Raw genomic sequence first — 25539 nt, 5'->3', positions numbered from 1 at the left:
TGTTAGGGATTGTGCAAAAGCCGTGCAGACACGACATAACTAGGAAAAGAAAAACACTCCGCTAAGTTCATAAATCCGCAGTCTCCTTTTCGTGGTACCTGCAGAGATTCATCATCTTGAAGTGTGCCGCTTTACTCTGCAGGTCTTTTTCCAGCTCGTCATAGTCATAGCTCTCGAATGTTCCTCCTAAAGCTTCTGGAATCAGGTCATCCGGTATCAGTTCTCGAAGCTTCTCCGTGTCACTCCCGAGGAAACATGCCTGGACATGGTACACAAAGCAGTAGTGTTTAATTAAATTTCTGTTTAAATAAAATTACATGTCTGAAGACTTCTAAAAAATCAATGCTCTTCGCACATGTCCGGGTCCCTCCGTGCTGCTGGCCATTAGCAGTTAGTTACATTACATCAGCAAAAAGCAGAGCTAGAACAAATAATGACGGTGTATAGTTTCGCTGACAAGTGATAGTCATTCTTCCGTTGATACCTTTACTGCTATTTCTTTTGCCTGTGTTTTGCGCGTCCGACACAATTATTGTTCATCTTAGTGCCACATTTATTATTCAGATGCAGTTGGAACTGTAAATAATGTTTTCGGAGAATTGCCACAGAGACCTTATTGTCCACATTGAGAAAGACATCCCCTTTGCTCAGCATGTTTAAACAAGCTTTGCAAAATGAGGATGGTTGGATACTCCCTGGCTGCACACAAGCGTTTATCTGACCAAGACCATATAAGGCAAATATAGACCGTTTAAACCGAGTGTTTAGTTTCGCCTAAAGCAATAGCCGTAGCGCCGAACTCAGCAGAAATGGCCTTCGAACGCCAGGCAGGTACGGTTGGCGCTGTAGACTGTCATAGCGTGCTGTGAAGTGTATCGTGGACACAATATTGATGGTACGGGAAACAATCTCGTTGATTGTGTTCACGGCATGTTTTTGCAACCTTAGTTTATGTGACCAATCGCCATACGCGAATCACAGGCCGAAAGTCTACTAAGGTTGCAGGTGTTTTAGGCTGTTTGCAAAGCACTGCTCTACTAGAAGTAAGTGCAACAAGGAGACCCTGCTGCACTTGATTGCCATAAAAAAACGTTGGATTTATCTGATGCATCTGCGCTCACCACGGTGTTCTGTTTTATTATTTTTTTTTCAGTTTTATTCTACTCTCTTCTATTCTATGTGTACTATTCTGGAAGCGTAATTGGCTTGCATAATAGCAAGAATAAAAAAAAACAAATTTGGGTCATCCTGCTACAAGTTACACTACTGTGGACCTTTCATTCATTTGCAAAACATGGAATATCAGCACTAATAAAACAAAGGGTTTTCGCAGGTTTCACCCAGTGTCAACACCCAAGTACCGTCCTTCTGTCTCCTGGACTTGTCCATCTCCTGGAGATTCGGCCGTTTTGACATAATGCTTGTGGTCGGCCCTAGAGTCATCCTTTTGTTTGGTTATGCCGCTATTTCTCCAGATGGTTTCTAACTTTTCTACCTTAAAATTTTGAACCATTTTTGGCTTCTGATATAAGGACGGCAGTCAACTTTCGGAAGAAATGTGTGGTTTGTTTCTTGCGGAAGCAGCTTAATATTTGACTAGTTCATCGGCTCTATCCAAAGCCACACGGTACCAATTTTTTGTGCTTCCCACATGCCACTTGCACCTACTTTTTTAAAGTATCTTTGGCATTCTGGGTGAACGTCACACATCTTCGTTTTTGATTTATGGTGTTATATGGGTCGCTTCAATAACGTACGCTTTTATTCATAGGTATACAGGAAACCATGTGTTCATCCGCCTGACGAGGATTCAGGAACTGAGTGTACCCAATTATTACAAACGCTTCCATATTACTTTTGTTATTATTTGAGAAAGAATGCGCCCCCGCATTTTGTACAGTTTGGTTGACCAGCGAAGCTGTGACCTGTGGCCGGAGGTTTACGTATGGCGCGTAAGTGACCCACTTCTAAGTAACATGCGACCGGTGCTTGCCATTGCAACGTTGACACTGCTCCATCCGGACCACCCACCATTCTCGCTTGAGCTGTGATTCGTGCAGTAGTTCGCTGTGAGTGCGCTCCTTTGTGATAAACCCAGCCAATCTAGGTATCTCCCATACAACTACCTCCTCTACAATCTCGTTTTTCGGCACGTGCGCATGAGGTTTCACCGGGAGAATTTTTTGCGTCCACAGGACCAACACATTTCCTGTTCGCCTAGCCAAATAACGCTCCCTTAAATGACAGAGCATACCAAAAGGCGACTTACCCGTTCGAGAAGTTTGGGCTTGATAAACGGCTTGGCTATCGCCATAATAATGTCGAATAAAGCCGGGGTGTTAATCACGTAAACCTTTTTAATCCGCATGTTTCCGATGTCCTGAAATTAGGCGCATATGTCAGAGGGTTCGTTCTGCGTTCTTAAAAAGTGTGGTACTTTATCTCGCAGGAAAAATTGCAATTACAATATACACGTTGAGTTCGCTTGTTTTCGCCATTTGGTTACGACGCTTTTCTTATCAAAATTGACCTGTAGTCGTTGCTATCCTTTGGCTAGGTAATCCATTCCAACCAAGCGATCACCAACCAATTTCGCTAGCGGAAGCAACCTTAGGCATTATGGAGCGGATGGTGATCTTTGCACCAGACCTATTCCCATTTGGTTGTACACTGAATTGCATTACTGACGAAAACAACTCGTTACTTCCACATGCCGACTGCCACCTTTTATAACAGCTCCTTCATAACGGTGCTTACGAACACTCAATATTTCCAATGATCGAAAACAAAATCGGCACACCGCATTCCGCAAACTAAGTGTTAATTTGTGAAACTGCGACAGTAGGCATTGATAATCGCGCATCAATATGCAGGGTGATTGAAGTTAAGTCCAAAGATTTTTTTTTAATTACGCGCTTAGATGTACGTGATGACCATCGCTACAGGTAAGTTATGCACGAAGGGGACACATAATGAGGTGGTAACTTTTGATGTGAGTGGATTAATTAACCAAAATTGAATAATTAATTTTTTAGCGTCTGCCGTAAGCAGGCATGTTTGTATTGAAGAGTTAAAGGCAATCTTGTGTCTACGCAGTTTTATTTGTCAGAAGTTTTCTAGCGCATTCGTACTCTCAGATATCGAATTGCGAAGTTTAATTGCCGTTCGCATGGTTAGGTAGGCTAGACAACCAAGACCGGCGCAAAGCTCCTCCCTATGCTGGCGTGCCTGGTGTGTAGGGTGTTTAGTTTGACAAATGGGTGGACGGATAGGCAAAAGTGATAACTCCGATCTTTCAGTCTTGGCTGGCCTTATCGCATTCCGCAGTAGGCGGAAGCGCTATCGAAACACAAAACAAACAGAAGGAGCTTTGCGGCGGTCGTCGCTGTCTAGGAAGCATAATCTTGCGAAATATCGGAATATGGATGCGCTAAAAAATTCTGTCAAATGAAACTTCTTCGAAATACGATTGCGTCTTCATTTTCAATACAAACAAGCCTGCTTACTGCAGCCTCTAAAAAGCTAATTATTCAAGTTTAGCTAATTAAGCCACCGACATGAATAATTGCCACCTAATTTTGGGTTCCTCTGGGCGCATAACCTCATTGTAGAGGTGGTCTTCACATAAAGCTAAGCGCGTAATTAAAAAAAAACCTATCGACCAAAATTTCCTCACCCTGTATACGTGACCTAAAGCCAACCTAAGGGTAGTTTTAATATTAACAAGACAGCCTGTGCACACTTCCAATATTTTGCTGATTCCAAAATATTTCACAATTTTTGTTCATTAGTCGGATTGGGCTTCAATAAAAGTTTCTTCATCATCATCATTCAGTATTCACAAAAAATGTAATCTAGCTTCTAGCTGCCACACTGTATAACAAACTTCCACAATTTGCTTGCTATCGATAACTGAGGCCATATCCCCTCCTGCAGCTAAGCGCGTCCTTCACTTCTTTGTCAGAAGACTGCTAATTGAACTTCTTCGTAGCTAGACATAGCCACAAGATTTCATTTTTTCGCACTCCTACAGTCTTCGTTTATTGCAAAGAGCTTTCGGCTATTCTTCGTGCTGTTCTACTAGAAGGGCACCAACACATCGCGCTCGCTGAGAGAGTACCCCATTTCGGCTTCTGGGGCTTTAAGACAATGCCAATTCGAACATTTTGATTGAGGGATTGATTGATTGTAGGGTTTAACGCGCCGACGCAACGCAGGCGATGAGGCGCGCCGTAGTGGAGGGCTCCGGATTAATTTTGACCACCTGGGGATCTTTAACGTGCGCCGAAATCTCGTACACACGGGCATTTTTGCTTTTCGCCTCCATCAGAAAAGCGGCCGCCGCGGCCGGGAATCGAACCCGTGACCTCGTGCTCAGTAGCGCAACGCCTTAGCCACTGAGCCACCGCGGCGGGTAATTCGAACATTTGAAAACCCTTTCCATGCTGCAGGACAACAAAGCCAGAATTACCTGCATAAAGTGAACAAGCTTTTTGACGTAACTTGGTGTATAGTGAAGCAGGTGATAAGACCCAAAGCCACTCATGTCCGCTACTATCACGACACCCCTAATCTGGGCTTCCTCTTTAAGAAGCATGTATTGGTAAAGGATCGCGCCCATGCGGAATCTCTCGTTGAGAGAGCAGATGTCATGGTTCCAGGCACCTGCAAGCAATCAAAATAAGGCATACCTCGTAAGCTGACCCACCATATTAACCCACTGGAACAGTTTCTGGAAAGGCGGTTTCAGTTTGACACAACGAAACAAATTAAGAAATAAGTTTCGTTCTCACAAACCTTTGTAACACTCAAATATTTTCTGACAATGCACCTAATAACCATAACGGTGGGAACAAAAAAATACCCCAGGTACCTTAAGCAACGGTTTCACAGAGATTGGGGCAGACTATTTGGGGTGAAGAATGGAGAATACTCTGTAGTAAAATTAATGAATCTGAAACAAAATACTAATAACATTGGACAAAACAAGCGAATTCTAAAGGCAATATTTTCTAATGCCTTTCGGTCTTTATAAACCAGCGGACTGTTATTTTATTATTATCAGTGGAACCCAACGGCGCTTAATAAAATAACCACTATCTCGTCATTTGTATTGCGACCGGTAAAAGTCGATACCCGAAATAATTGAGTCCCTGTATAGCGCACACTCAGTGGCTTCCATGTGAGAGCTCACCGAGCATATCGCGAAATATGACCATGCCGGGAACATATCATGATGTTGAGCACATCGCCGTCTACGCCATCATCGTTGTTGGTGTAATAACTGTGAAACTGAGATTCTTACTGCGTACCCGTAATGTTTTACAATTTCTGGCTACAAGTGATTCAAAGCAAGACATCGGGAGTTCCTTCGTAGATATCAATACCAAAAAAATGATCATCATTATTTCAAGTTCTCTTTCCAAGGCCCTACCGGCGACCGGCTATGCGTAAAATTTGCTTACATCGTAAATTGCGTAGAAACAGATACGTAACTCGAAGCCATGGCCAGAATACCATTAGTATCCTTAGGCGACATAACACCATAGCACCATTAGGAAGGTTATTTCATGGCTATATTGGACGAATAAGATACCCATCATGTAATTGAGATAAAAATTACGGCATCGCCTTCCCTGTAATGTGAAACAACAGAGTGCGCTGTCATGCCTACTGGCATTTTGAGGGGGTCTTCTGAGATTTAGAGTTACGATTTATTTATACAGTCGACCACGGATATATCGAACTCCAAGGGGATCACGAAATAGTTCGATATATCGATAATTCAAAATATGAAGTATGCCTATCTGAAGCGTATCTGAAAACTCCGCACATGACTGAGAGCTTTTGAAAGTCGCTACACGTGGTACCTCACCGATTTGTTCCTCACAGCACGGTAAATTCGAAGCCACACCGCTACGATAACGACACTTCAACATAAAAATAATCTGTAAGATTCGCTTGCTTTTTTTGCATCAAAAGTTCACAAGGCTGTTCTAAATCCAAAATCTTCCGTTTTTCCGTGACCATGGCTCCGAAAAGTGGGGCGTGGACAAAAATACGTAACCCGGTAGATGGGTCCCCCTGTGCGATCAACCACTGAAAAATTCTCAAGCATGCAGAAAAAATGCGAGAAACCGAGTGCGGCAGGAGAAGTTGCCATCATCACCACATCCACCCTGTAAGGAGAAGCGCACTTGCAGGGGCACTTGGGGCGCAGCGTTCGATATACCGAATGTGCCCGTGACCGAGAGTTCGATACACGCGCATAACAGCGCTATAATTTTGCAAGGGATTTTCAAGGGGATCTTCAGACAGTTCGATATAGACAATAATTCGATATATCCGTGTTCGATATATCCGTGTCCGACTGTAGTAAACAGGTTATAATAAGAACGACCTGAATTCGTTTATCGATTATTGATCAATCTTTGTTGAAGAAAACCTTTGGTTAGAAGACCATTGAGAAAGCCAACATAATTTTCTCCAAACAAAATCGACCAGCACAGCGGTGCCTTCCGCTGCAAATATTACTACTGCCTATATAAAAAATGTTTTGTTGTTGTTTCCTGAGACAATTCTAATTTTAGTTCAGTATATCTTAAACACCACAAATGTGCACTAGTTGCCCTGTTAACCCAAGCGGAGATCCTATTTTCGTCTGTAATTGCATATTCAGTGTTGTCATTCGCCAAATCTGCACATTTATTCATGATGTTCGGTCCTTTTGGGTGTTGTCCCACCTGCGGTGAATTTTTGCGGTTTATTATAACAAGCACGACAGAATCTGTCCTTTCAAACACACAGAAAAAAACGTTTTGTTTTCCCGTATCCAGAGACGACGCAGGTCTCCTTCGCGAGAAAAACTTTACTGGAGCGAACTTTTGGTCCACAAAAACTAAAAAAAAATTAATGCAGGCGACGTAGCAGCAGTCAGCGAAGTGACGTACGAAGACTGGCGTCGACGAAACAAATGCCGCGGTGGTTTACTTGGGAACATTTACCTTTCGGTGTTAATGTTTCGAGATCCATCGAATCACATCTAAAAAAATTTGCGGTGAAAAGCTAACATTCTGTCCGAGTGACGACAAGGTTATAGAATGTTCTTATCAGCTAAGATAGCCTGCGCGGCATACAAAACAAACAGACTGTAACGCGCGCGTTACATTAAGCTTAGGTAAGATAGCCGGGTGCTCATACTATCACTAGATAAGGTATCAGAGTACTGCCACCGAGGACGGCAATTCAGCAACCGCGCCCATTTTTACGTTTATAAGTTTTGCGAGATTGCCACTTCTACACTAGACGCAGCTAACTTCGACCGAGTCGTGTGTTGACAGCATTGCTGAAGATTCAGCCAAACGGCACCTTTGGACGCACTTCTGCTGCTGAAATGCTGCTACTCGCGTGATCTGATAACTGTACGGTTCAACGCACCGGCGCAGCGTTGGAGATGAGGTGCGCCGTAGTGGAGGGCTCCGGATTAATGTTGACCACCTGGGTATCTTTCACGTGCGCCGAAATCTCGCACACATGGGCATTTCTGCTTCTCTCCTCCATCAGAAAAGCGGCCACCGTGGCCGGAAATCGAACGCACGAACTCGGGATCAGCAGCGCTACGCCTTAGCCACTGAGCCACCACGGCGGGTTACACGCGTAATCTTCGGTTCGCGTTCGGAACGACATAACTCGCGCGCAGCCACAAAGCAGAAAGGACACCGCCAAGTCTCCCATATCTGACCGACTGAGACGCATAAACAAGAATAGGGCGTCGCGCATAAACCGTTGCCGCCTAAACAAATATGACGTAATTCTAAGAGACAACTCATGGCGGCGGCACGGAACAATAGGTGAAAAGACTGCCGATACTCTGTAACGTTATGTAGTGACACTAGGCGCTGCCAGACGCAGGAGAATACACAAAAAGAAGCGAAACAGAACGCTTGATTTGCGCCAATATGTCAGTGAAGTTTACTATCTGCTAATATGCAGTTTAGTATTAAGAGGGCACACTTATTTATCATGGTTAGTCCCTGAAATTACTTCCCAAAACGCAGACGCAGCTCTCAAAACTTTCACTTTTCCAAACCATCAGGAATATCTTCGCGCCAATTTTTTTTTTTTGTTTGATAAAAGCCCATTTTTCTTGCTCGATACAACGAAAAGCCACAATTGCCTTTCCCAGGCAGCACAGGACTGTTCGGCCTAAAACAGGCCGGTGTACTTTGGCCGGTGATTTTCTGTCCGGCCGTTTTCCGGCAGCCATGTTCGGCCCATGTCCAAATGTGGGCCTTTTGGCCGTATACGGCCGTACTCCGATGGCTGTCCAACAGCCAGTGTCCGTCGGCCAGTCGACCGGCTTACAGTCATACGGCCAGATTCCAGCCGTAGGGCTCCGGCCATTCCAAAGCCACCCGTGTACGGCCGAAGTACGTCCGCCGGAGGACAGCCGAGATGCGGTCGTCGGACTCCAGCCGGACTACAGCTACCGGAAATACGGCCGTGCTACGGGCATTGGAGTTCAGCCACAGTACGTTAGCTGTACTGAGGCCGGTCACTGCATGTCGCGCAAGCAGATGACTCATTCGCGCAGTGCAGAAGCAGCACAAACCCAGCATTTTGGGTCCAATGCAGCCACATCAAAGTGAGTTCGCGCGCAAGCACCAGCCGTCAAGCTTTCAGCGCAGCTTTGCTTAATTACCAGCCTCAGTTGACAGCAAAATTCATTTATTAAACAGTGCTCACAAATTGTCGGTCCTTTAATTGCTGTGCCTCTTTTACTGCCGAACACAGAAAATATTCAGTTCTTTGTAGAGCTTGAATAGATGTATTGTCCAGATCCTGATATCCTCTGTGGGGCGGCTTACCTGTAATAAACGGGGAAACGGGGGGGGGGGGGGGGGGGGGCGGCGGAGGGCGCATACTTTAGTGGGTTGAATTTCAGAGAGATAAATTGCGCCGCTTTTAGCCAATTTCTTTTAGGGCAATATTCCGGAACACTTTCAAGCTATGACTACATAAACTATTTTTATAACAGTTGCTTGACCAATTTTTATGTATATAAAACCGGCGTGAATGCCTTTACGAAGCGTTTTGGTTCTCAACAAAACACTCAGGAGCATTTAATATAACTCCTTCACAAAAAAGTATGTCCAGTTTTTTGCCCATTTTTCTTGCAAAGACATTTTCTACTCGATCAACTTTTCTGATGATCTTGCGCAGGGCTGATCCTAAGAAGGAGCGAACAGGTACTTTCATTTTCAATCTATTTTAATGTTGTTTTCATGAGTGTACGTCCACACCACTCAATAGTCCAAAAGAACTTAGTTTTCTTCTAATGTCATACTACGTTCAAAAAATTCTAGACGCGTCGCGAATGACGCCATGCTTCAGGTGGCTGCAGTTGTATCCCTTTGTGTTCACGCAAGGAAAGGCGTAAAATTAGAGTTACATAATTTGTTTCAAACCAGTAACATAGCAATGGTAGCATGTATACAGGAAACCTTGCATACTGCAACGAATAGGGCAATAAATATTTTATTGGTCAAGGTTGAATGCGTAGGGTTCTCAACCCGTCGGAGGCAAACTTGCGCCTCTGGAAGTTTATTTATTTATTTATTTATTTATTGTTTTTTATTTGTTTATTTATTTATTTATTTATTTATTTATTTATTTTTATTCATTTATTTATTCATTGTTTTATTTATTTATTTATTTATTTATTTATTTATTTATTTATTCATTCATTCATTCATTTATTTATTTATTTATTTATTTGATACCTGCTTTCCTTTGCATGCATTACAGAAGGGAGATACATAACACTAAGCATTAAATATGAGACAAAATAACAAAATAATTCTACAAAGCGCGCTGAAAATCGTCAATATAAACAGTTAATGCAATCATACGTCGAAGATAATTACACTGTAGCATTGATGTAAAATAAAAGGAATCGCGCAAGGCGTCACCTTTAAAGAAAAGTTAATAATTTGCTTTAAGCTAGCGGTCCCACTTTGAGATATGTAGAATGGCGCTTGGACATACTTCTCCCCTTCTACAACAGTTTTCGAATAATAGATATTACGAAAAAAGTTAAACCTGTGGTTTCGTCTGTGATCTTTCACGTCCTGCCATTTCAGTTTACTTTTACTTTCTCTCATGCTAAGTTGAGCGTGCCAATTACCTAATACGAATTGCACTGACATATTCTGTATGTTTTCGAGCGTATCAACGAGCTCTTTGGTGTAGGGATCCACGAAAACACATGCGTACTCCAAGATTGAGCGCACATGAGTGAAATACGGTTGTTCTTTTCAGTTAGATGGAGGTTCACTGAAATTTCGTCTCAGAAAGCCAAAAACATATGCAGCCGTAACTTTTATGGTGTGAACCTGCCTATTTAACCTCTAACCACTCCCTAAATAAACTCCTAGGTATTTGTATTCCTCGGCCGTTGTCACAGCAGCATAATTTACGGTATACGTATCCAATTGGAATGAAGGTTTTCTTGTAAAGGTGCCGTTAACAGACTGTTTAACATCCAAAAAATTTTCTGAATCAGCACACCAGGATGTTATTAAATGCGAATAAAGCTGCAGGTATACGGAATCACGTTCATTCGCTATCGTCCGGTTAACTACACAGTACTTTTGAACAAAGCTATAGGGCCAATAGTAATAACAATGCAAAAACCGATTCATTCAGTTCATAGGATGAAATGTACTACGCAGAAGGTGATATGCAACACCATCATTTGCTTTTCTGCAGTCCAAGAATATACAGTCAACCACTTTAAGCTTATCTATTGCAAGAGCCAAATCGTGCGTGAACTAAAAAATCTGCGTTGAGCAAGAAAATCCTGACAAAATCCGTGTTTGCTAGGATGCTGGCGATTATGTTTACCCAAATGAGTCATGTCCCAAGAGTAGCTAAGCTCACCTTCAAACATCGGAACTAAATTAACAGCTAGGCTTCGTCAGTGACAAGGCTCTGTTGTTATCGCAAACTTAAAATATTTTTTTTTCTAAATAGGCAGTCGTAAAATCCCCTGAAGTAACATAGTGCAGGGCATGAAGTTGATCCTACCAATGCACGAGCGAGTCTCTTCTACGTTTATCACCAACAACATAGTGCAACATTGGTTGTCGCAGTTTAATTGTAAGCAGAATAACTTGCGCTTTTGCTCGCACTTGCCTTTCTTTGGTGGGGAGTCCTTGACATGGTAGCGGTTTAGCTCCTGCGTGGTTGCCGCTTGCTCGACGCCCTTGAAGGCCAGTTATTTTGGTGAACCATCTCCATCTCGGATCGGACATCTCTGGTGGATCGATGTCTCCAATGCTCTCCATTTCTTGAGCGGGCGAATAGCCTCGAGATGATGCGTCGACGAAGCCGGAGGCAGAAGCTTGGTAGCGGCGATGACTGGCGAGGCTTAGCTCACCCGTCGGTGTGGCAGTCTTCTTGTGGCAATAAATGACATTTCGATGGCCTAAAAGGTTCCCTGCTAATGTCCAGTGAGTCCTTGTACCTTGCCCGTTCACCGAGAACACTCATTACTGTTTGACAAACGATGTTCGTTCATTTAAAACGTAGAAACACGGAGCGGATGAAAAACGCGTCCCCGTCGTTCGGCTCCCTAACGGCTCTTTGTTCCCCCAGAAAAAAACCGGTCGGTCTCCTTCCAAACACGTCTGTGCATGAATTCTCGGCGCCCAGGCGCGAGCCGTTGTTCGGCTGGATGCCGTTTGCCGAAAAAAGGACGTATAACCAGATACCTTACGTAGGCCGGTCTCCTCTTGAACACCGGTTGCCAAATATTCTGTGGCCATTCGCTGGCCGTAATTCGGCCGAAGACAGCTAACCGAATGCAAAACGTATATTCTGGGGCCGTACGTCCGCCGGACGCGCGGTTCACCGTTGAAACAACGAATGCACGGCAGCCGCGCTCCGGCCGGTCTCCTTTCGAACACCAACTGCCGCAAGAATACGCATATTCTGTGGCCGGTCGCTTGCCGTGCTTCGGCCGATTACCGCTTCCCGAAGAAAAAACGGATGCCCTAAGGCCGTACTTCGGCCGTTCTCTTTCTCAACATCGGCAGCCGTAAGAGAACTGAATATCTGGCAGCCGGTTAGCTGCCGTTGTGCGTCCGGAAACGGGCGGACGGAAAAATGCCGAAGCGCTGGTTGCCGAATGTTGGCCGTTCAACGCATGATCAGTGGCTGCCAGAACCTGGATGCTGGCCGGACATGCCAGAAAGCGGCCATAGACGGGCCGGTCTTGGGGCACACTTTCTGTGCCGCCTGGGTAACCACCGCGTTTCAAGTGAGTATTATATTTCTCCCTTCGGGAAATCGCACACTCAACCGCAACTTGTTCTAACAATAAATCTGTAACCAATTTAGTCTTAGGCACACAATACGCCGCATTCGTTCCGCAAAGATAATACCGACTCCCCAACACCGGAGCAAAAAAGTTTTGCGCTTGTAAAATAGCATCATAGAGACGATGAGTCTTTACATTGTACGTACCTATCCCTTGTTGGTAAATATCCCACTTTGGTTCTTTTTATGCCTGCGTGATAATGATCGTAAGTAACGTAAATCTTTGACGAAGCAATTTGGTTTCACTTTTTGTAGTGCAACAAAATTTTGAAAATGAATCGTCAAAATTTTTTTCATATGTAAAACTAATTCGGTGAGTGTCTATAAAAATTTCGCATGGGCCTATTTCGAGGGGCATTGTAACGGGCCCAGATGCGTTGGAAACCATCTGTTCAGGAATTCAAGTGTGTACCAATTCTGCATACGCGGAAGTACGCATTTAAACTGAACCTTCAGCATCCCTGACGCGCTCCCTCTTCCTCTCCTCTGACTAATTTTCTTCCTACAGAGCCACATTCATGTGACAGTTCGTCGTACAAGCATGAGAAATGCTAGTACCTTTATTTAACATCCGCTACAGGCAATTCCATTACTCGCGTGCAATGGGGCAATTGTTTTCGCTTCCAATAACCTCCTGTCAGACGCCGAAAAATCAGGTCGGATATCAAAATCAATGGCAGGTGGTTGAGTTTCCTAATCATGCACCACTTACCTTCCTTTGACAAGAACACGGGGCGGCCTTCTGGGTCTGTCTTTCGGGATAAGGTGAACTGCTTGCTCTGCCGGCAGACAGCGTCGAAGGGTACATTGAATGGATCCAGATTGTCAAATACTTCGGGATTGTCAGTTAGAAGACGGCAAAAAGTCTTGATGCTTTCGAAGCTCTTGTTAACCTTGAACTTTCGGACTCGTAGAAACGTTAGCAGGAAAGCGTCGTCCACCGGGCAGTGCAGAAATGGTTCATCTGAATGGTGCATAGAGGTGATGGGTGGGGCGGATGTAAACATCAAGCACTTCTTATGTCGGAGGAAAATGCCAAAATACTGCACTTTTGCTGAATGAAAACATTGCAATGTTTTTCAGAATCGTGACAGAAGATGCTAACTGTCTTGCTATAGCAATCAATCTGAGCACACTGTACGCTCCCGTAGAATAACAGTACTAACTCACAGTCCATGCACAGAGAACTCCGCATAAAGATTGCGGACAGGGACGATTGGGTCTAGCCACTCTCACTCCAGTTACCACAAATTGAAACTGTAGCTCTTACACTCAGGATTTTAGTAGCTGGACATCCAAAATGGCAAACAACATTGCGCTCTACGGCATTATTCAGAGAGTACCTGGGCCGATACCATGAGCAGTGATGAAGCAAGCACATGGTAGACGCCAGCGGACACATGCTAAAATAGAAAATTTCCGCCAGCCGTTAGAACGCAAGCCGTTGGGCTTCACCTGGTGGTGTGGTGCCTCGCAAGCTGATTTTTAACGTCCCCAGCAATAGACAGTATCGGCGCGGGTACCCCTGACAGCCATCAGGGTACACCAAGGCTCACCAATCCTTCATGACAAAGAACCATCAGCACAAGCAGAACGAAATCCGAGCACTCCTGCGAACTATTTATTAGTTGCTGATGCGAAAGCATGAATGTCCAGTCGAACGCCTGAGCCGCCTAATTTGTCTCCCATTGTCGAGGAGGTTCGTAATCTTGCCGCTGGGGGCGCTTTTCTTCGCGATACGACTGAACGCTTCTGAATTGCTTTGATGGGAACCTACCCGTTGCGCCCTTGCTCGTCCATGCCACTGTGTAATGGGAAGGTGGATGACGATAGTGAATTTCGATGCATTTTCATTTCCCTAGTGTTGTACAAGATCGACTATTGCGGGAAGAAAGGGCCAGTCGAGATTCCTGACAAAACAGGCCACCCCGCATTTATTCCTCATTAAAAAGTTTGGACCTCCCTCCCTCTCTCTCTTTCTCTATCCCTCTCCCCATCCTTTCCCGTGATAGTCGGCATACTACCGGGAACAAGTACTGCTCGGAACTTCCGAGAAGCTGGAGCTGCAGAACGCCTGGCCAAAGGGCCGTTTCTCAATACGGGGTGCCTATGCCAGAAGCCGGCTCTTATGGACCCTGCAGCCCTTACCACCCACTATTCGGAATGCATTTTGAGGTAAAGTTTGTTGTCCCAGCAATATCCTCCCGCAACAATGATAAAAATCCGCCCATTATCACCGTAGCTACGCGAGATGAAGATTGATTGATTGATTGTAGGGTTTAACGCGCCGACGCAACGCAGGCGATGAGGCGCGCCGTAGTGGAGGGCTCCGGATTAATTTTGACCACCTGGGGATCTTTAACGTGCGCCGAAATCTCGTACACACGGGCGTTTTTGCTTTTCGCCTCCATCAGAAAAGCGGCCGCCGCGGCCGGCGCGAGATGAAGAAGTCAAGCATACTCGTTACATCTCAACTCCAGCTGAGGACTACGCTGTGAAGGCGGCGCGCTTCCTCCCGGATAGGGGAGCGGCTCATGACGTTCTGTGTGGCGGCCTTTGATAATTTCACATGCCGGAGAGTTTTCTGTTTTCTGGGCAATGTGGTGTAGCCTATTTCCAACGTGGTGCTACACAAAACAGGCATTGGTGCTTCTCCCAAACCAGCACTCAGGCTGGTAGAGCGTTTTTGAAACAATAAACGGCTTGTTGTCGACTGGTATGGTTGAAGGTGAAGATATTGAGTTCGTCACTCAATACTTCAATCTTTACATTGAAGTATTGAACTCCCCGCGCACTCGTGACAAAGAAAAAACGCCAGAACTGCAGGTACAGGTTTCTACATAGAAGAGGTTAGTGCACAGCACCGCCGACGGCGGATCGTCGCCGGAAAGGCAGGAAATAAAGCGTGACGTTGACCACAAACAGCCAATACTAGAGAGTGGAATCAATTTTTAATGAAGACAGCCAATAGGAGAGCCACCACTGCAATGACGTAATTGGAGCAGTGCATAATGAGGAAAATTGAAGAGAAAGCGGTTGCTTTATTCTCATTATTTCACAGTGATGTGCGAGCATACCGTTTGACGTACACATGTAATATTCCGGTTAGGTTTTTCCGGCAGTGCAAAATGAATGTCGCGCAGGTTTATTTGTCCTACTCAAAGTGTGCCGCCAGGTTCATATAAGCGAAGCTTACTTCTTGGCATACAAACAAAAGCACCGTGTTGATCCAAAAACGTTGGAAGTCTGCAAGGTCACCCCAGCGCCTCGCGCGGCTGCTGCGGAGTGCAAGCACCGAATCATTCGTGAGGGGAGGAGGCGCGGACCAATGGATAGCAGAGAAGAGTAACGGCACGTGCATTCATAAAATGTGCGCATTCAGCATTGACTACGCGCCCTCGACGTGGCAGCCGAGCTATCGCCGGCGCCGCGGAGCAGCGCCTGTGGGGCGGCAGCTGCTGCTACAAAAGCAGCTGTTTGGCAGCGAATTCTGCAGAACCGAGATATCGTTCTACAAACTTAGCGTCACCTGATTTAACCACTGGAAAATTTATTGATATGGTTCCATGCATGTGTTGTGTACGAGAAGCTAAACAGTTTCTGTGGCATGGCTACCGTCAGCACTGTAAAAAATAAAATTTGTGCTGATGCCTTAATCTGAAATTCTGCGTCGCCACCATGTATCGGGACTCCTTCAGAGAATGGATTGGATCGTTTCTCTTTCTTTTTCCTCAAGCTCGCACCGTGCAGCGCCACGTGGTATAGAGCGCATTGCGCAATGGAACCCCACGGAAGGAGCCGATTTATTTACGTGGACGCCGAGTGCGTCCACGTAAATAAATCGGCTCCCACGTAAATAAATCGGCTGTATAGGGATTTCACCCAAATAATTGTATCATGGCATGCAAGAACCGAAGATGCCCGATTCACCCTCCCTGGGAACCAGCTAGTGGCACCCAAGAAGCTTTGCCAGAAAGTTCGATATTAGAACTATTTTGCTATGGGGTGGCTGTCCCGTGTGGGTAGGCTTGTCGTGTGCATGTTTGTGCCGGTGCGCGCCTGTGGGTGCGTATGTGCGCAAGCCCATGCTGGTGCAAGTGTTGCTGTTACTGCTAAAAATATCGTATTAAATTAACAGAGCGTACATTTTCTCACCTTCTATAAGCCGGCGCAGTTGAGCTAGAGCAGCTCGCCTGGTTTCAGGTGTTTCACCGAGCTCCCGTCGTGCCACCTCCGCCAACTCACCGGACAGTTCGACAGCATCGCTGCCCTCACCTTCTGGCCGCATCTTCGGTGTAGGACCACGTGCGACTTGACTGCACAAAAGAAATCACGTGTTACGGCACATGTAAATAATACATTTCAACATGAAGCAACCATTTCTTCATATGAATGGTGGGAAATTTCTACCTTGATTTTTTTAGAACAGCATAAAAATGCGTGCAGTGCTAACACAGTGATGAACTTTTTTGTAGCGGTCACGAATGGTGTTATAAAAATATCACGCCATAGACTCGACAGTTAGTATAAGGAGTTTTGCAGTGCGCTTTTTTCAAGCTTTTTATTGGCCGTAAAGATTACATACATCTTTTCCTAATATAAAGTCCATTCATTCCCCATTTAATAATGCGTATATGGTATGAATATTCTGTTTGTTGTAGCTAGAATAACGAGAAAGGATGATAGAAGGCCACTTCTATAGCCATTTTACTGTTTTTTACCCTTTTCAGAAGTGCGCGTCCCTGACCGATATGTGCGATTTGGGTCAAAGAAACGCAAATTTTATACGTAGAACCAAGGAAAAGACACCGTGTCTATATGGTAATTGTTAACGAGGAAAATGAAAGCGCTACTCAGAAAAGTAGAGCCATTGCTGTCAATTTTAGCAGATCCGTCTGAAACTCGGCGTACCCAATATTTATTTTGAACCCTGAAGCTTAGTCACGTTTATACCGCTCAACTTTACCGAAGCATAAACCGGCGCTTCAGGCACATTGTCTAACGGGTCGCGGGTTCGATTCCCGGCCGCGGCGGCCGCTTTTCTGATGGAGGCGAAAAGCAAAAACGCCCGTGTGTACGAGATTTCGGCGCACGATAAAGATCCCCAGGTGGTCAAAATTAATCCGGAGCCCCCCACTACGGCGCGCCTCATCGCCTGCGTTGCGTCGGCGCGTCAAACGCCACAATCAATCAATCAACATTGTCTAACGCAGTGGTTTTGGAGGCGCAAACCAGGTTTCTGTCTTTTCTAACTGCATTCATTTCAGTGCAGTCACCTTATCAATTTCCGTTCGTGTCTGCTCCGCCAAGTCAGTTAAAATTTGTTGCACTTCGTCGGTAAGTTTCAAAAGCAGTTAGTTTAAACCAAACATCAGTGGCGATCGCACGACACTAAACAACCTACAGTCACAACTTCTGATAAGTTTTCAAGACTATTTTTAAAGAAAACATTTTTCTCGGTACATCGTGAATTCCTTGTGTTTGAGTCTAAAAGACAAAAAAACATCTTGTTGCGGGCATGTGCTATGTGTAGGTAAAACCTGCGGTCTATGATCGCCCTAATCTTCCTAAACCTACCTTGCATATCAGGTCAATACGTAAATACCTTCGGCATACTTGTTGTGTTCGTTATGTTATACTCGTGTGGCGGCACTAGTTATCAGCCGTGAAGGCATATGTGTGTGGTGTTGCTTATACCAGTTGCACCACAACTCAAAAGCCAAGGGGGGTCCTTATTGGCCTCCCCAAGACAGAAACGTTAATTAAAAGTAAAAGTGTTTATTTTTTAACTAATCTAACAATCTGCCGTTTTTACACACACTGCCATCAAAAAAGCTCCAATAAAACCGAAACAGACGAAGCAGTGGCGAATCACAAACGGCTTACTCGAGAGTTCTTATTGACACTGCGGGGCCTTGTTTGTGCAACTATGGGCCGTTGAATACTTCCACGGCTACGAAGACCATAGTGCAACTCTGACGGGGCTTCTAGTTTTCTTTGCTGTTATCACTTGATTGCTAACGCGCAGTAACACACTGATAATTCGGGTCCCAGTTTTCCCAATTGCAACACTGCTGAAGCCTGTCGCAGGAAATTTGAAAGCTTTCAACATTACTAATATTTCTTCCGGTAAATAAACTTTTGCCCTCTTGGGCGCTTCCTATTAGAAAACTAATACAAAAGCAACCAGTTTAAAGTTCTGACAGCTTACAACTAAGTCAGCCACGGCTATCCCTCCCTCTTATTAAGCGCTGTGTTCCAGTTGCAATATATATTTTATCAGAACACTCCTACCCATTTGCTTTTCAGTATTCATTCTTGAACGCTGGCACATGTATTACAGTGACGGACCCACGGTTATCTCTTTTTTTGATGCAAGGTGAGGTCCTTGGTAACCCCCCGCAGTGGCTATGTGGCTAATGTGTTGCGCTGCTGAGCACGAGGTCGCGGGTTCGATTCCCGGCCGCGGCGGCCACTTTTCTGATGGAGGCGAAAAGCAAAAACGCCCGTGTGTACGAGATTTCGGCGCACGATAAAGATCCCCAGGTGGTCAAAATTAAATCCGGAGCCCCCCACTACGGCGCGCCTCATCGCCTGCGTTGCGTCGGCGCGTCAAACCCTACAATCAATCAATCAGAGGCCCTTGGTAACTATGACAAAAGAGCGATAGCTCATGCTGATACAGGCGATTCCTTACATCTTTTCTCGTCCAACAAAATTGCAGGGCGTTAAAAAATTGAATTTTTGAAGAAGCCGAAGCAACTCGCTCTATATGTGATGCGACAACATCACAGCTGAGAAAGACAAATATGAAATGTACCTAAACATGTACGAAGATTAACATGGCTAGAAGGCGAATGTTGCAGTGTTATCAACACACATCTTCGAATTACGCTTTTACGCATAAAATAGGTGATAATGCAAGAATGGACCGTTGAAGTACACTATAATATCGGTGTTTTTTTTTCAACGGATAGTAGTGCATACACATGAGCTCTTGTTCCCGCTCACAAATAGAACTGTCGAACAGTTGGAACGGCTTGAACTTTGTGGACTCTTCAGACCCACGCACCAAGTTCTCTTCTAGTTGAATACAACTTGTTCAAACTGAGCCCAAGTAATCAAGCCGAGTTGTAAAAACATGCATATTGTCAACCAGAGAATTTTAAATTTAGCTGTTGTCCATCTTCCTCATTCACACAAGTTAAGAACATATCAACTTTTTTTAGACAGCGAAACTTTGACGTACCCGGGGGTGTTTGGGGAGGCTGTACAGCTTCCAGTTGTTTTGTGTCAGGGTGGAGCAACTTTAAGGAGCTGGCTTTTAGTCTTGTCTTTACAGGAAAGTCTACCACTAGGTAATTTTTGCAGTGATCTCCGGTATTCTGTAATCGTACTGACGCAGTTAGCTGACGTCAAGCGGCGGAACGCCGCAGCCGGTTTTCAGTCGCTTCTTTCTGTTCAAACGAATACCAAACGTGTCCCTTCGGACTGATACGAATGCTTAAATAAAACGTTTTGCCCTTAAGGAGTGCTTTTTCTTGATGTCCATGGGCATCATAAAGTGACCTTTTTAGCGGCTCTGGACACCTTACGAAAGCTGCAAAAGTAAGACAAGAGAGGATTGCAAAATGTGATGCTGAGTGCACGTTTACTTCTACGCAATAATTTCCTTTATGAAAGCTGCAGCTATACTATGTGTTACGTGTCTCTGGATAATCCCCGGGTTGAGTAACAGTGTTTGCCCCTACTTGAAGAATTACGCTTAAAAAGAGCTAAAATATTGGCTTACAATGCGTCAATAGAGAGCACCCAGCGTATTTTGCCAACCAGAGACAAGGTTACTCGAGGGCTCATATTGCTTTAGCATTTTATGGCCAACTCTATTTGCATGTCTTAAAATTTTAGCGTCGTGAAACGAACCTACAATTTCGTGCCTGGAAAAGCCAATTAAAGAAACACTATAATTGCACATTTCCTTCCTTATTTTTTCAACCTTGAATATTGCATAAGGTACGGACCCTATGCCTGCTTTATATCAGGCTCAGTATGAGTTTTACAAGGTGGCGTATTTTATATTGAGCCATAGGTGTGTACACCCAGAAGCTTCTTTTATTCTGTACAAATTGGAACACCGCTGCTGCAGTCCGAAGCTCCACACACAGCCTCATGCAGTACAGTGCAGAGGCTTATCCCCTGAGAAATAATGAAAATTTATTTATACCTTTGTTCTCGGCCAATTTATACGTTCCGCGTTCTGTGTTACACTACAAAAAATTTTTTTATAGAATTGATTAGTTAAGCTTACTTGGCGCACGTCCTTCATGTGAACTTCTCTTCATCTTCAAGTTCTTCAAAGAATAAAAATCTCGATGACTCAAATAAATCATTCGACTCCCTTCCGCACTTCCTTCTCACACTGAATAACGTTCTCGTGGTTTGCCACTTCAATCAACTAAACACTATTACCAAGCCTTATAGGCTACGTTCGCACAGACCGCACGCACGGGCCGCAAATCCCTAGAACGTAAAACGAGTGAGCTGGAAGGTGTTGATTCATTTATAAATTATAAGTAGGGGTCTGCGAATATTCGAAAATTTCGAATATTACTCGATTAATAAAAATGTTATATGCGTAATTGCTTCGAAAACAATGAATTCTAATTATTTAAAATATTTGAAAGGGTTCGAATATTCGGCTATTATCGAATATTTCGATTGTTACGGGGAGGACACGGCTTTTAACTTTAAAAAAATGACCAAACATCGTGTTTTTTTTTTTGAAAGCCACATATTCGGCTTCTGTGTTTTCTATCTTACGCGTTTTCAAAGTGTTTCCGCCGAAAACCGTCGCAGAGGGGGATAAAAAATACTTGTGCTGCTGCAGTGACAAAATGTCAGCTCAAAAGGGCGAAAAAAAAAACAGCAATTGTCGGAGCGCTGTATCTCCGCAACGGTATCACCGGGCGCGGACATTTTGGTACCATTGGATCGGCCGAGCGATCCTCTTTCCGGTCCTGACCGCCTATTTTATCTTCGTTTGTTCACAAACGCAAGAACGGGAGAAAAAACCACACACAAACCGTTTCTCAAAAGTTTTTTTTTTGCCACCTATGTCTTTTGTTCCAGTGATTTCTTCGTGACCACTAGGTCTATTTTTGATTCCGTTTTTTGCGTTACGTTCCTTGATAAGCAGTTGAGGTCGTAACACTCTTGTTTTTTCTCGTTTACCTTTTCGTGAATTTTTATACAAATTGTCGTTCTTGGTCTATATGCCTGTTGTACATTCACTTCTGAAAAACTGAAAACTCAAAAAAAAAAGTTATACCAAAAAACTCTGAGGCTGTCGCGACCTCGCCCATTCATTTGGGAATGCAAAGCACTTTGAACAGGTTTTATATTGTTTTGTAGGCCACTCAAGCCCAGTACAAGGTGAAAAGAAAGAAAGTTTTATAAATAGCAAAGTTCTTAAAATATCACTGAAAGTTTTATGGTGTTATCACAGAAGCATTGCCAGTTGCATTCCTAATTTTTGTCAAAATTCTCAGAACATCAAGAAGTTGATTTCGAAAGCCACTTCCCCCTTAATTCTTCGATATTCTATTCGATATTCGAAGCTAGATATTCGTATTCGATTCGTATTCGAAAAATTCGATATTCGCACACCCCTAATTATAAGTTGTTATTCGGAAATATCGCGGTGGGTGTCCGCGACACGCGGGCTCGCATAAGAATAAGTCCCTGCAAAATAACCTCCAACATAAATTTCTCCCACCACAACGCTGAGATGTGACTTCTATGCATAAAAACTAATGTAGTACCGCCTATTGTTCTCGCAACCTTCTTGGAATAGTTCACCTTTGCTTGTAGTACTTCTTATCACAGTGTAAGGGCGCAAAATTTTCAATCGTTAAGACACAAGAAATACTAACAGTTTTCAAAAATCTAGCTTCTCTGGCGTATTAAGGGCATCCGTGACCCAACGTGGGCCAAGGCTAAAAACGCAGTTAGAAGTGACCTAACAGCATGTGAGCATTCAAATGATACGATCAAATGGAAATAAATGCCCCCCTACAATCGCCAAGTCGTTTTACCTTCTACTGGTTTACCGAGGCGACCGCCAATCCCACAAACAAGGGAGCTGCCACTGCTTAAAAGTACTATTTATTACCTCAAATATTGGAGTTGCAATTCCTATTAATGCTATCGAAACGAAACGGTCTATTTAACTACGCAAACTTATATTTCGTCTTCATGGTCCCTTTAACCAGCATAATGTAAACCTAGGCAGGTTACAATGTTCTCATTTCTGGCAGACAGTAAAACGTAAACGTACCTGGGGGTTCTAAGGAAGACTGTATAGCTTTTGGGTGTTTCGCTTAAGGATAGAGAAGCTTTAAAAAGCGTGCTTCTTGCAATTTTAAAAGAAAATCTCCCAATGGGTAATGTGTTAAAGTGCGACGTGGTGTGCTGCAATCGTAGCATCGACTTGGCTGACGTCAACCGAGCGAACGTCGCAACAGGTTTTCCCTCACTTCTTTTTGTTAAACGAACACATCTCCCGTTTGTTAGCACTGATCTGCATGCTTAAAATGATGCCATGTTAAGGCGCGCTTCTTGCTAGGGCTCGCTTGGTGTAATAACCTGGTCTTTCCGGTGGCTCGGCACACGTGCGGAATTCTACAACGGTCGGAGAAGCGTAGTGGGAATACTGACATGCGGCCCGCACGGGCACAATAATGCAACAATTTAAAAATTGTTATTAACACCATAGAAACTGTTTGTGTAACATGTCTCTGGGTAATCCGAGTTTTGAGCAACGGTTATTGCCTCTCTATGAATGAATGATACTGAAAAAGAACGTCAGTTTAAGCAAGCGTTGCTTTCATTAAATGTACCGAGCGTACTGTTACAGTAACACCAAAAGTGCAATGCTTTTTTTTACCACTTTTTAATGCACTGGCATAGCCAGGCGGAGAAAAGTAACGTTTGGATTGCTTTAGCCCTATTGGGGGTACCTTCTATCCGCAAGTCATCAAATCGCCACTCGATAGAACGTATACACTCGTTTGCTTGTAAGTATCTTATTCTTTCTGGCTTTCTTTGTCCTAGCGCAAAGCATGAATTGTCCATGTGTATTACTGTTGCATTGTTCATTTAGCCCACGAAGACAAATTTTATTAAGAAACATGGCCTTCTTGATTTGATGGACCCTCGAATTATTACTACACAACAGACGTATACGATGCGGCGTGTGTCGACTTTAGTACGAAGTATGCAAGGTGACATGTTTTGTATTCTGCCACAAGCGTGTGCACGCAGGCCTCTTAGAGATGATAGACTTTCTTGGGCTACTTAACGTCGGAACTTGTAGCCTCTCGTTCGTCTGTCACCACATTCAGTGCCCGGCCAAGGGTTATATTGGTTCCTGAAAAAAAAAAAAGTTTATCTAGGCGACATTTTTACAGGCCACTAAATCTGGTACGATAGTTCATAATTGTCGACATTTTCAAACCTGTCAAAACATTTCAAGAGAAAAAATTAGACACACTTTAACAGCAACATCAATACATAAACGGCATTTCAAAGTTCTTTTAGTTAGAAATACTGGCTGCCCCTAGTTTCCGGTAGCAAATAAAAAAAATACCCATTAAGAACGATGTTCTGACACAAAAACACAAAATATTCTCGTGCGACCATTGCAATTCCGCCACTCGTGATAACAGGTGGCGGCATTGCAAGATGTCCAACAGTACTGAAAAGTTTTCGTATATGGTGGAGTTGAACACACGACGCCATGCCATGGAGTTCAGCGCCCTATTTCCTGACAAACACCAGCAATTATATTGCTGAGTTAGGTTTTGCACGTTTTGTTAATTTCCCGCTGTGTGGCACAATCCAAAAATCGCTTTTATAGTTTTGTTTAGTGAAACTTCCTGTGAAATATAGTTTTTACAAACGCGTATCTACATACAAGTGCTTGAAGGAACGAAACAACCCAGGGCGGGTTATCCTCTCAAGGAGTGCCAACCTCACCTATCCATGAAACACCGTACCATACATATAAGATGGGCCAAGGCAGATCACAGTCACCCGCTAGTGGTAAATACATTACATGGGCGTACTCGAAGGGGCAGGTTCTTTTTTTTAATCTGAAGTTGATGCTGGGGAACTCTTATGCTTTCTGTGGCTGAAATGTAAGCGTCCATGAAAAACTGCGCAATGCAAATTTATCATTCCCCGAAACCCTGGCATAACAGAAAGCCGTGCTTTGACTTATGTGTGCAAACACACATTTAAAGCCGCTTGTCGTAATATAACCCCCCTTTCGGGCAAACATGAAGAAATATTTCTGTTTTTTTATGATGACTAAACTGTTATGGTCTACGCCAGTACAATCGTAAGAGAAAAATTTCCAAGTAGAAAACTATCCAATACAATTAAAACAAAGGTTTTAGGTAATTGTAAAGGCGCTGAAGGAGGAAGGAAGCAACCTTTATTAAGAAAGGGTGGCGCGAAGCTGCAGGGGAAACGGTGCTGAAGAAAATGACCTCTTGAAAAACCAACTTCCCCGTTAGCATGACCGACGACTGCTAGTGCAACCCCGCCGTTAGCAGAATGCTATTTTCTTGCTAATTAGAAAGCAAATGCCGAACTTCCTGTCTCGCCCAAGGCAAAACGTTCACGCGATGATATTGGTATTGCAGGAAATGAAGCGAGATGGCGCTTGTTTGTGAAGGGACACCATTCTACGTTGGCCTCCAGCAGCGGAGAATGTTTACCAGGATTCTTCTTTCGACGGTAGTCTTTCCTGACCTAGCGAAACGCGAAGATATTTTTTCAGTCCGTCCGTCAGTCCGTCCGCCCGTCTGTCTGTCTGTCTGTCTGTCTGTCTGTCTGTCTGTCTGTCTGTCTGTCTGTCTGTCTGTCTGTCTGTCTGTCTGTCTGTCTGTCTGTCTGTCTGTCTGTCTGTCTGTCTGTCTGTCTGTCTGTCTGTCTGTCTGTCTGTCTGTCTGTCTGTCTGTCTGTCTGTCTGTCTGTCTGTCTGTCTGTCTGTCTGTCTGTCTGTCTGTCTGTCTGTCTGTCTGTCTGTCTGTCTGTCTGTCTGTCTGTCTGTCTGTCTGTCTGTCTGTCTGTCTGTCTGTCTGTCTGTCTGTC

The 25539-nt window shown here is 44.2% G+C and overlaps 1 protein-coding gene across 1 annotated transcript; it reads right to left on the bottom strand.

Moving 5' to 3' along the window:
* Positions 1-19716, bottom strand: LOC144180554 (alpha-tocopherol transfer protein-like). The gene is made up of 6 exons (XM_077708884.1): positions 19631-19716; positions 16537-16697; positions 13094-13345; positions 4472-4665; positions 2270-2380; positions 1-259 (listed from the first exon to the last, which is right to left on the bottom strand). Exons 2-6 carry the CDS (start codon positions 16667-16669, stop codon positions 68-70), a joined length of 882 nt encoding a protein of 293 aa, XP_077565010.1. The 5' UTR covers positions 16670-16697; positions 19631-19716; the 3' UTR covers positions 1-67.
* Positions 19717-25539: the final 5823 nt, after the last annotated feature.

Source organism: Haemaphysalis longicornis, unplaced genomic scaffold (genome assembly GCF_048455015.1).
Source record: "Haemaphysalis longicornis isolate Haplotype H1 unplaced genomic scaffold, Haemaphysalis longicornis Haplotype H1 scaffold_4, whole genome shotgun sequence".
NCBI lineage: Eukaryota > Metazoa > Arthropoda > Arachnida > Ixodida > Ixodidae > Haemaphysalis > Haemaphysalis longicornis.
This window is presented reverse-complemented; position numbering and strand designations above follow the sequence as displayed.

Coding starts and splice junctions, on each gene's coding strand:
- LOC144180554 (XM_077708884.1), bottom strand. CDS start 16,669: ATGCGGCCAGAAGGTGAGGGCAGCGATGCTGTCGAACTGTCCGGTGAG. Junction 4,666..13,093: donor CGTGTTCTTGTCAAAGGAAG/GTAAGTGGTGCA, acceptor GATTGCTTGCAG/GTGCCTGGAACCATGACATC. Junction 2,381..4,471: donor AGCTTGTTCACTTTATGCAG/GTAATTCTGGCT, acceptor GCCTAATTTCAG/GACATCGGAAACATGCGGAT.